This window comes from Adelges cooleyi, unplaced genomic scaffold, assembly GCF_023614345.1.
Source record: "Adelges cooleyi isolate 19-005CV unplaced genomic scaffold, UGA_ACOO_1.1 ACOO_flye_CR_arks_rails_tigmint_CR_PRNA_2, whole genome shotgun sequence".
Lineage (NCBI taxonomy): Eukaryota > Metazoa > Arthropoda > Insecta > Hemiptera > Adelgidae > Adelges > Adelges cooleyi.
In genome coordinates this window covers 10,075,831-10,088,881 of record NW_026095860.1, presented here as the reverse complement: position 1 = coordinate 10,088,881, position 13,051 = coordinate 10,075,831, and the positions used below count along the sequence as shown (strand labels likewise).

The 13,051-nt window shown below is 37.5% G+C and overlaps 1 protein-coding gene across 6 annotated transcripts in view; it reads right to left on the bottom strand.

Moving 5' to 3' along the window:
* Positions 1–253: 253 nt before the first annotated feature.
* Positions 254–13,051, bottom strand: part of LOC126833484 (uncharacterized) — a 36,481-nt gene continuing 23,683 nt past the window's right edge. For 5 of the 6 annotated variants that reach the window (XM_050564855.1, XM_050564856.1, XM_050564854.1 and 2 more), the window contains 4 exons: positions 6,415–6,576; positions 4,252–4,517; positions 3,563–3,706; positions 254–1,538 (listed from right to left, as the gene is read on the bottom strand). In XM_050564855.1, the coding sequence (XP_050420812.1) occupies positions 682–1,538; positions 3,563–3,706; positions 4,252–4,381 (1,131 nt within the window). In that variant the 5' untranslated portion in view covers positions 4,382–4,517; positions 6,415–6,576 and the 3' untranslated portion in view covers positions 254–681. The remainder of the gene's footprint in view (positions 1,539–3,562; positions 3,707–4,251; positions 4,518–6,414; positions 6,577–13,051) is intronic. The other variant, XM_050564859.1, reaches the window with a different exon arrangement.

Sequence of the window (13,051 nt, the reverse complement as noted above, 5' to 3'; positions counted from 1 at the left end):
TAAACGACGGCAATATAATTAAATTGTGTTTTTTTTTAAATATACACACACACACAGAGCATTACACCACGACGCCCATGCAAAGCCTTCTTCCTCTTGTGTCGTTTTACCTCTAGACTTCCTTTGAGCCGTTCCCCCGGTGTGACTTTTTTAAATAGATTTCATTTAATAAAAATAAAAAATATTATTAAACACACACACATGTATATATATATATAAACGCGGCCGAGATAAAAACCGTGTAACATAATAACTTGTCATTTTTTATTGATGTTTTTTACATTTTTTTTTTTTTATATATTTATAATTTTTTTGTACAAACTTATACTTATAATATTATTTTTATTCGAAACACGTTACCTACCGTAGACTTGAAAACCGGCGGCGGTTAAGAATATAATTATGTAATATTTTACATAATGTATGTATATAATATAAATGCGCGTAATGTCAATACACGAGAGGAGAATTATTATACAATACATTTAAAATATATATATTTATGTACCTATATTGTACTACTTACAAAATATGAGATTTTTAAAAAAACTGTTTATAGTATTGTTATCATAAATATAAATATAATATTTAAAAAAAAAGTCTGTTTTTAATTAAAGTCAGATGTAAAAAGCAAAAAAAATGGAATTAAAGTAAATAGTGTCGTTTTGCGGTAATGCTGTTTTATTCGACGTCCGAATTGGTGGCGGCCGACTTGTCGTGTTGCTTGTCGTCCCTGTTGTGCGTCAGACGACCCAGGACGTCGGCCAGCCGTTTGCTCTGGATCGCGTTCTCTTTCATCAGCCTTTCCAGCCGGTTGAAATGCCGTTCTTGCATGGCCATCGTGTCCCGGTGGACGCGCACCATTTGCTCCAGGATCTGCTCGAGCACGTCGGGCTGCTGGTGCTTGACGCGCGGGCCGCTGCTGTTGCCGGCGCCACCGCCACCGCCACCGGAGCCCGAGCCGCCCGACGTCGAGCACACGGCCAGCGGGTCCATCTTGAGCCGCTTGGATACGTGCCCCGAGCTGTTGACCACGTAACAGTGGTCGTCGTTCTGGCCGTCCATGTCGTCCATGTCATCCATCACGTCCGTGTCGTTGAGGTGTCCGCCGCTGGCGTCCGGGTCGCCGATCATCTCGTCGCCCACCACCACCGTCTGCGAGTACGAGTAAGACGCTGCGTTGGCGTACTTCTTTTTCTTTTTCAGTATCTCGTGCAGCGCTTCGAAGTACGGCGGCGGCTTCTTGGGCGCCGAGCTGTTCAGGTCGGTCGAGCTGATCAGGTAGTTGCGGTACGATTTCTCCAGGTTGCGCCACTTCTGGTGGCACTTGATGCCGCCCTCGTTCACCGAGTCCGCGATCCGGTAGCCCTTGTTCATCAGCTCCTCGCATATGCGCTTCCACACGCGTATCTTGACCGTGCACTGGTCGTTAAACATGTCCTGGTACTTTTTGGACGCCACCAGCGCCAGCATTTCCCTGGTGGCCTCGATGTCTTTCTGGCACGGCGTCCTCATGCTCCACAACAGCGTGTCGGCGTCTGTCGTTCCACATAACAACAGTTGTGTCAACAACAAAAAAAATATTACAAAATACAAGCACGTTGTTTTTAAGTGTTCCGTTATGTTTCATAATGTCAGACTTAATTACAGAACCGAAGAGGGGAGAGGAGGGGACTGTAATTTGTTATCTATATCTACAGAATAGATAAAATCAGAAGTATCACTTTAAAAGGCTAACAAAAACGTGACGGCCATGTTGAAAGGGCACACAATGACCGTACCCTTACCTTTTATTATCTATTTAGTACTCTCAGTGGAAAATATTGATATTACGGTTTGTATTTTATAAAATATATTTGTTTAAATTAGTTATAACTTATAACTTAAATTTTTTAATTACTAATACATAGTAAAACCTCTTTAAGCAATTTTTTTAGTCATTAAATCAATTATTGTTTTGACTTTTGAATAAAAATTATACTCTACTTTTAGTTTTACAAAAATGGTCACACTGCGACGCTCTTAGACTATGGCCGTCGCGTTTTTATGTGATAAGTATCTTCCTAATGTTAATTTTTATCAGTGTCCGGGGCCTGCTTCTGTATTCATCTACAGAAAGCCCATCACATTAGATTTCTGTCTTATACCCTCTTCTTATTTTTTTTAATGAATACTTTTGTTATCTGACGTTTGGCCGCGTGGTTTATTATCGCGCGCAGTCATTGGTGTACTTAAAAAAACGGTTAAGGTCAATAATAATCAGGCGGACGCGTCGGTTACACAACACGACCAAAGTTAATAACAATTATTAGAACTATCGATAATTTAAATAATGTAAACACCGGTGCCTTTCGAGGTCTCATAGTGTTATGTTGCGCAACGCGGATTTCTTGAAGCCGTTTCGAACGATTCAATCGTCGCGGAATAGATAACATGATGAATGCCAGGCGGGGAAATAAATATAAAATATGCAATCCGAAAACGAAGAGGAAAAAAAAATTAATTAATAACCGTCTCTAATTAATAGTCGTGTGGGACTACTACACTAATGGCGTATTATAGTCAAAGTCTCTCTCGTCATTAAACGAGAACGCTTCTAATTAGATAATAATAATTCCACATATTATATACTACGGTAAGAAATGGTCGTTTGCGCGTAAATTTTTGTTTTATTAAATTATAATATATGCATGTGGTTAAGATAAATCTCGACGGTAAACGCGCATTTAAATTTAAATAAAAAAGTAGTTTTATAGTAAAAAAAACGGTTACATAATATCCAAACGGTCATCGCGCGAACGGATATCTAAAAACGACCAATGCCAATGGCAGCCGATTATTTAAATTAAACGCACACACAATGGCTATAACGACAACTGCGAACCAATTTTTTGTTTGTTTTATCTTTACAATGAGTGCAATAAAAGGCGACGGCGGTTATCAATGCAAATTCAGTTGGGTTAGGTTAGTAACGAGAGAACGATTAGATTGTGTGTGTGCATTTTCAATAGCGCTCTGCTGCGTTTTACTGCAACGACGCACAATGGCGGCGGCTTAGGGGTCGATTAATTAGTAGTAATATTTTTTTTTATAATATAATATATGTTGCACACACCGTCGTTCGAATGCATTATTAATGCCGTTTTGGCGTTGTCGTGCAACGGGCAACGGTCGATACGGACCAAGGTCGATTTTTCACATACAAATTACATTATATAAAACTGATAATTATAAGCCACACATGGAAAAAAATACATAGTTGGTCCGAGTATAATTATGGTTAAAGCAGCAACTATACATATTTTAGTGCGGCCAACTCAGATTGATCTGTGTTGTTGATAAAATATATTCATCATGTGCCGAGTTGCACACGAAACCTTATGGTCCCCGCCGTTAATTGAACCATAATAAAGTTTTGTGAAACCCAGCAAGAGTCGGTTGTAATATTACAATAAGTTGGTCGTATCTAGATAGAAATTTTGCATGGCATTATGAAACAAACCAAACACTTGTATAACACACACCCGGTGGATTTTTTTTTTTTGTGATGTTTGGTTTTTACCTGTGACTACTTGGACGATGGGTTTCAAGTCGCGGTCCGGCGAATCTTTGGGCGATCCCGAGGGCGACCCGTAACCTGTGGAATATCCAAAACCGAAAATTTCCAGCACGTCGTCCGAATTCGGCACAGCGATACACTTTCCACCTGGAAATTCGAGTTAAACCGTCGCGGACGGTAGTAAAATATTAATATTATTAATACTCGATACGGTCAGGCCTAACCGGAGGCGGATACAAGGGCGGAAGGCCGGAAGGGAAGCTTACTATTGATTGCTCCTCGAACATAAAACAAAATAACTCAATTTGTACTATAATTACAGAGTTGTGTGATTAAATCATAATAGTATTATAGCCATTGTGTTTTCGAATACCGCAACACACAATGTCTTCCCCCAATTTTTTGGGGTTGGTCCCCCTGGAGTCTCCCACACAATCGCACCTCTCACACAGATAATACACAATTATCGATTCTCGACATAGTTTTTCCTCAATCTATTTTCCTTCTATTTCTGTAATTAGTATGACTGAAATGTTCAATGTCTTTCCTCGTGCTGTGCGTTTTGCATAACATAAAAACACATCATCAGACCAATCAAGACGGTGGTTTGTTAATTTTAAATTGTCGCCGCCTCCGATAAGACCCCGAGAGATAGATTTCTTGACGGGTTATCGATAGTTTTTTTAACTCACTTTCGTTGTCCAAGACGATCAAATCGCCGTTTTCGTTAAGCACTGGTTGCTTTTGGTCGTCAACCGCTATGCTATGATGGTCGGGGTTTATCCATTGAAATTTCTCCATCTTAACCGTTGTATTATTCATGGGTCGTTTAGTATTAACGACTAATATTATGCACTATTATTGTTATAACTCGTGGTAATCTTTCCGTACACTTATTGTTTATTTTAAACGACTTTTTTGTACTTGGTATTTTTTTAAAAAAAATTTATATATTAACCTGTTAAATAGTATACAAAAACGTTGGGATATTATATTATACACACACATTACATAACAAAAAATAAACTTTACGATTACTATATAATATTGTGTATTAACTTCGGTACATTATTATGACTAGGTATGAACTGTGGTCGGTCGTATATGAAAATAAAAAAAACACCGGTCTAATATCCATTAACCTTTATAGAGCCGGCAAGTAATAAGGAAATTGCACAGACAAGCCCGACGGAACGGGAAATGAATTATTCACCAACACGCGAATATGTACGAACGTTATGGATGAATAAAATAATTGAAAATTCTGGAAATGTTCTACTGGCCATCGCAAAGGGAATTATAAAATGCACCTCGGTCTGCACAAACCAGCGAGTCACCCTGTATTTTGTACAATCACACACAAAGAGTTTAACGCACCGGGAAACGTGCATCCTACACACACACACACACTGTGATGATGATGATATCAGCCAACGACCGATTTATGGCAGTGTAAAAACCTCGGGGAATGAGATCACTGTTACGGCGTGTTGTTGTAATGCCGAAGCTATGCAAGTGTGCATGTGCATGTACATATACACTGCATTTGATAGCCGACACTGGCCTTGGTCGAGACCCCACGTGTGATGCACGCGGTCCATTGCACAAGTACAACACGCATAAAGCTGGGCGCGTCTGTGCGGTTGCGCGCAAAACAACAACCATTACGATATATACCTATATTATTATGCCATGGTTTCCTATCGGAGAGCTCGTCTTCCAAGGCCGCCGCCACCGCCAGCCAACACCTTTACACTAACGTTCAATATTATAATATTTATCTGGTACTTATAAGTTATATGCATTTCAATAGCGTCCAAACACGCACGTGTGCGCCCAACAATCGGTATGCAAATCGACAGCTTCGAGCTGGTTTGAAAATAAAAAGAAACCCCCAAATTTACGCCAGACACATTCACAGAGTTGGAAAATATGAAGCCTTTGTAGGAGACGTTTGTCGGGTTTCCGGTGCATAACCTTTGCACAGATAAAAATGTAAATTTGCTCACAAGAACAGCCAACAAGAATAATAAACGAAAATATAGATGGAACAACGCGAAGACCGCTTGGATGTTTATCATAGTTGAACCGCTTTTCTTAATTGGCGTGTATCGAAACCCGTTGTCGCTAAATAAATAAGAGCAGCGTTTCTTATTCATTACACTATTATCGTTATATTAATATTCAGTTTTAACGCACTGGACTTGCAACAAACAACTTTCGACCAAACCAACCAAATCAAGTTCAATTTTTCTCGGTTGTTACTCCCGAAAACCGGTCAGACTCGTCGTGGGACTCCAAAAACGACAAATAGCAAAGAAAATATTTTTAATGCGCTGACGTCGGTTGTTGGTTTAGTATATGAAGTAGTGGTTTCACTGGAGCGCCGAACAAACGCTATATTCGTTACACTATACAATATAATCTAGGCGTACATTATAATAATATATTCTATTTAAGACCGATTCACAAGGGGTAAAAGCGAATCGAACGACGAACGATTGACTTCCCTGTACACGTAGTACACGAGCCGACTGGAACAAACAAGAACAATAGAACGCAAGTGTCTTAGTCGTACACGAGACGTTTACTTATTTTTCTTTTCTTTTTAAAACGAAAAACAGAAAAACGTCCTCTCTTCGACAAAACCCATATAACAATGTATAGTAATAGTAATAATAATGTTACCGAAACTAAATTATGCAACGCCCGTCACACGTTTCTTGGGTTATTATACATTTTTTCCCTCAGACAGGACAAAAAAAAAATGCATAATATATAAACATGGTATAGGTAAATAATAATTTACACGACGGCCGTAACGACCTAAAATGGTCGTATACACTTTTACTCACCGAAAACTATACAATGCCAGACTAGCAGTGCAGTAAAAAATTTATGTTTTATAATATTATTATTATTGCCGTCGGTCACTATTCGTGGTGTTGTACCGGTTTCGATTCGATAACAACTTTTGTTTTTCTTATATTATTAATTGTATAATATTGTCAACATACCTGAAACAAACAAAAAAACAATGCTCGATTAGTAAACAATACAGCGAGAGAGAGAGAGATTAACGACAAAAATGTCAGATAATCACAATATTATATTACACATTATATTATTATTTTATACATTCATAATAGTAATAGTAGTGACGGACATTCGAAGAAGGGTTAGGAGCGGTTTCGGGTTAAAACTTCTCTCCATTGAAGCCCGACACGTTTCATGAATGAAATTACAACAATTATTATTATTATTATCAGCATATCTTCCATTTTGTACTACTATGCTGCTACCGGTATGCGATTGAAATCCGAGTCGACTCGCCAACGCTTGTTCAGCATAGCAATAATTCATCATCTGCGGTTGGAGATGAGAGGGGGGGGCAAAGGTTTTCCAAAGATTTTGGCCATTCGGCTGTTAATAATTTGTCATAATGAAAGATGACGTTAACCGAACAACAATCGGAGGGAGAGATATAAAAAAGCACATTTTGCCCCGCACGTGTTTATTAAAGAGCGTCCTGCGAACCCTGCCCTATCATACGTCTACTTATTGCGGTGGCGACGAGGTAGAAAAGCATATTATACCATTACATACTGCAAGAACATGGAAAATAATCATCTGTAAACAAGCTTTGTGCTTCGAGTATTGCTTTTAAACTTCCGTACGCCGTTTGTCGGATAGCCTGATAGGGGATACTGAATAGTAAAGATTGGTAATGACGTCAAGAAGAGTAGTCAGTATTTTTTTTTTTTTTATTCCATTAAAATCAAGGACCATCAGATTCGATGCATATAACATCCTGTACTACTGTCGTTTGCCAAATCTTTTTTAGACGACCCGATTTTAACACAATATTTGTGCCAATAGGGCAACAAACGAATTACGGACCGTCTTCATTATAATATAAAGAAGTTCGAGCCATAATCGTGTAAAAATTGGTCATTGGATGTTTAACGAATGCGCGATTCATACGAGATAATATTATTTATTCCACGTTGTAATTGGATGCAGAAGTTTACATATTTACAAAGAATACATCATTTCGAGACGTCGGAGCCGGTTTTTTTTATTATTATTATTTCTTGCTCTTTATAAATTATGTATGTTTCTCCTCTTTCCACCCCGAACACAATATCCTCTACTGCAGGCGCCCTTGGTGTAACATGTCGGCGTCGACATAATATTATTACAACAGTTTAGAGCGTTATTAATAATTTATATATTTTTTAACTAGGTATACGGAATGATCAACAACTGCTGTATGAGGCTGACACGACCGACGGTTTAAAGATTTTGACTGAATTAAATAGGAAACGAATGACAACACTATAGGTAATATTGAAGGTTCGGGAAAACGTCAACTGCACAATATCTGAGAAAAAAAATATTAATCGGTGTACAGGGGTCTCGGTTGGCGTGACAATGGAAAGTGCCAAATTCACCGTGTCATCGTCACTGACCTGGGTTAAACGGCATGCAGTTTTGCGTTGCAGTATTGTTGTCGCCACACACTCACATAATACATCATATACTACTCATACACACAACAAGGAAAACAAATGCAAATTCGTCGTTTGTCCGCCCTAGACCGAACAGCGCATGAGCTTTATGCCGCCGTCCAACAAAACGTTATTATTAACACCCCACGAGTTCTCTCTCCCGCCCTTTTTCTCAAAGCGTTGTATAGCAGAAATAAAAATAATAATAATATTACTAGTAATATCGTATCGATCCACTATTATAGTCAGGCGTGTCTGCCAGCAGGTACGACGTCGTCTGCACAGACCAGGACAGTCTCTAAAAATAGTACAAACCAAATCCCTTGAGGGTCAGAAACAAATGAAAACGGGATGTGAAAAGTTAACAAAAAAGCTACCGACGTTGAAGACGGCGACGACAACGCCGTCTACCAATTATACATTGTTGTCAACGTGCACTGTACCGATCAATGAACCAAATGTCATTGTCAGTACCAGACCGGGTGTCAAACGGGTCTCCTCCTTTCTTCTCTCAGTCGACTAAAAAGACATTAATGATAATTCAATAAGATTTCGCCAATGACATCTAGGGGTTGTCGGGTAACAACTACTATACGAGCCCGGTTCAAACAAAGCACACACCAGCAGCTAAAACAATCCCAATAATGTTAATACCGATCTCTCTTATAATGCCGGCAAGTTTTCAGATTTTAAGAAAATATGCAAACCATTTTATCGCAAGACAATAACCCGCACAACACATGTATAGGTACATAATATTATGTTCATAAACAATGCATTTCCGTAATGACAACTAGACAGTGTGTTCACGGCAATTTATATATTTATAAGTACAAATGCAAATAGCATCGAGTGCAACAAACGTCACAATATGCAGTCGTTGTTTTGTCTATGCAAATATATAATTTACACCTTTCGTCTCACAATATTTTTATTATGTCTCGAGTGTGTATGCCGCCAAAAGCTGTTAAATAATTTTCTAAAAATATCAAATTGTTTTTATCCGATTGCAACATAGTACAACAGAGCAATTCTTAAGATCTAAATATTTTTAAGTAGTGTTTAGCGCATAGTATAATTAATTGTTTACATACTCCTCACACCTTTTATGTTTTGAATAACCTTTTAAAACATTTTAATGAGCGTTTCAAATACTGTGTTACCACAGGAAATACGTTTGGCCAATGGACTGAATGTGTTTTATATTTTTTAAATACTGCCCTTGTTAATTGCAACATTAATCATTAGACATTCGTTATTACTTTTTTTTTTCATTTAAATTTTATATTAGAACATGAATATTTTTTTTATAGACGGATTGTTGGTTTGCTATAATAAACCAACAATCATCAGGTGTCAACGACCGGAGCAGTATTTTTTTCGAAATATTTAAATAAAATACGAGTCCGGCGTAGTTGCTTATGTAAATAATTAATCATTTAAATTTCCACCTTTTGAATTATACAAGGCTGAGAACATTTTAAGTAAAACATTTTTTTTTGGTTACACGCGGCGCTTATAACGGCAAGGCAACAGCTTATTATAAAATACACACAGCACACGCGTTCGGGTGTTGTAATATAATAATTTTTGTTATTTTTAAAACGCCATTTCCGGTGGGCGTGGGATAACCAAAGTTCGGTTATGCTCGGTATTTGTGAAATTTGATTTTTCGGCCGGAGAATTTAGGAAATGAGGTTTGGATTGCTTCGTTAGTGGTTTGATCCGTCTGTGGGAGACAACACGGCTTATAATAGCGCTCCCTGCCCCAGTACAATGAGCCCGGATACACCGTTTCGACCAACAAATTATGTAGATGTGTATAATATGTGTGTGTAGTCAGAACCAAAAAAAAAAGTCGAGAGGTTGTGTATAAGTCGGGTCGTAACCACGACAGCAGCTACAATATATAGTCCTACCTAATCTTTTTTTTAGTATTCAACAAAAATGTTTGCCCAGACAAACACACGACAACGCTCATAGATTATTTCGTTTTTAGGTGAACCAAATGAATCAATATTGACTCAACTGTGAGGCGGCAGGACGGCATCGCACCACCTTTAAACGGTAAAATTAAAGGTATGCCTCCAAGCCTAGTGCGTCTGTTTTGGAGAACAAAAACAAAACCAAAAGTAAAGTACACCGTGTAATGACGAACCGCTTTTTTTTTTGTAGAGGCCTGAGCGGACCTCCAGTTTCTGTTCAGGAAGGGAATAAAATAAATAGAGTAGTTATTTGATAGAAAAAAAACTGTATTAACGGTACTAGATTAATTAATTAGGCTCGATAAATATATACACACGGTTGCCACGATATTCCATTATGAACTTTCCCATGTTTTTTTTCATGCTGGCTTATTACAGTAGATACATAGATAATATGTATATTATTTTTTTGTCTTAATTATATTAATATTGAATGCATAATCCGTTTTAAGAGAAAAATAAATAAACGTAACAGCGAGCATGCTTTATAAAGTAATAATATTTAAAATATTATTCAACATTTTAAACATAGACTAAAAATAATACAATTAAAAACAATTAGTAACTCGTCTGGCGACATATTTTTGATATTAAAGTTTTTATTAAATTTATGTCTTAATAATTTTGTAAGAACATTAAAAACAAAACCTGACATCAATATTACAACAAAAACAAGTTTTTATCAATTTTCCAATATTTTGTTTTTGTAATTTTTAAATAATTAACAACTACGAAAAAAGAGACTAGATTTAAAAGTTTAATTGGACGTTAGTTATTGGAAAACTGCTTGTTGAAACGAAAAATCTAATGGGAAAACCGCCTTTGGCAAGGAACGGTTAGGTTAGGCCATCAGTGAGCGAAGAAATTGTCCGACTTGATGCACACAAGCCGATTGTTTTACCAGCGTTTAAGTGAACGGGTCGGTAATAAAATGGCGTTGAGAATAAAAAAACGAAACGACCCAACTAATAAAAAACAACATGCAGTCTGTACGGTGAAAACGGGTTTTGGAGGGGAAGACTGTGGTACTACAACGGCGAATGGCGGTGCATAGGGCGACCGCCGCCTGTCATTGTCCAAGGTTATGGTCGGCGTCGACGGTTCGTTGCGTACAAGTCAGTCGCTTATTCAATCACACAACAAGACTTAACGCCAACGATTTACACTACTACAACAACTGCATTTACCACTACCAGCACTACTATCTATATTGCCGTCTAGTCGTGGACCGACCAATGTGTGAGACTACTCCATTGAATACCGCCGTTTGTTTCGCAATTATTCTAGTCAAGTATATGTTAGCGCTGCTATTTTAAGACGGACGTCGCGTGACATTAAACCGTTGCGAAATGCCGAAACGGAAACCTTTTGCAAGCCGAAGCCCCACCGCGCTCTGATACGGAAGAAAAAGGAAGGTAGAGGAAGGCGGCGGTGCAAATACCGCACACCAAAGGCAAGGTCGCGCGTACTTGGCATTATATTATTCTAAAATCAGCATCCCTGTATCTACAAGTCACCCGTTACCCGACCACACGTAGCCGCCGCACAAAATATATACAAAGAACTAGAAAAAAAATAAAACTTCATCAGAAAACTTTGACCGAGATGTGGTAACAATAAATAATATGCCGAAAGGTTATCTCGAGCACTAAGGTCGAGCCGCCCGAGATTAAGAATCTCTAAAAGTTTTTAACAATAATGGGTATATATATTAATTATTATTTTATATATAAACGTGATTTCATCTAATCGACTTCTGTGAAGCACCAACGTAAACAGTTCTTTTGTCTAGATAAACAAATATGTTAAACAGATTTATTAATATAAATGGTATCTCAACTAAACGCCCAATAATTAAAATTATTTATTTATTTATTTTCCGTTTTGCCAAATAACGTTTGTTCATAAATATTGACAAGTGCTTTCAGATTATTTTTTTGTTTATATGCGTTGGAAAAATTCATAATTCATTACTCATTAGTCATCGCATATTATATGCATTAATATTAATTAATAAGGTGTGGACACGGTATGCTAAATAAATGTATTACTAAATTTGAACCGACCGACCGGCCCCACTTGTCGACTAACAACATCGTCTTACGCCGTCGTCTCTTTAGTTCGATAACGAGTATAATAATTCAATTATGCGAGGAAAACATGTTTATTAATTACCTGCAGTTGATAGCAACAACTAGCCAATAATTTAAATAATTACATTTATAATGGTTATATTATTATTTTCAATGTCAGGCGGCGGCTCGCGACGAAGAAAAGAAAGTAAAACGAAGAGTGAAATAAAATTATAAGAGGGGAAGGGGGGGGGGTAACCTCGACTGCTTTTGGTGTTAGAAAGCCGATTAAGAAAATCAGAACAACCAGCATATTTTTTAATTTACAAGTGTCTTTTGAGCTACACGATACACGTTTTTGTTTTTCCATCTCGATTCGCCAAAGCGAAAACAATAATAATGAAGAATAAAAACTATTACACAGATATATGTATTAGTGAATTTGAGCTCGAACACATAATAACAGTATAAAACTAAATGTTTACACACGACATATTGTAGAGCGTCGGTAGATCTTTATTGTCATTGTGTGACATAGTTTAATTTTTTTTTGGCCTACTCAACCTACTATTTATAATTATCGTCGAACGACTGAATACGACGGTACGCGTCTAAGTCGCTTTTCTTTTCTTTTTTTCATATAGGTTTGCGATTATAATATTTTTTGGTGGATTCTTTATGGTAATACTACCAATATGGTTTACCATGGCGCGGTGGTAGGAGAGATTGAATTGGACGAGCAATTATTATTAATTATTGTTATTCCGGTCAATCCGTTTCGAGCACATACCTACACGGGTATATAATATAATATTATAATAGGACCCGAAAGTTTCCGAGTGAAGGTGAACGGAGCCGTTGCTACTCTCTAAAAAAAAAATGTTCAAGGACACTTTTCGTCCAGTTCTTATATATTAATAAATT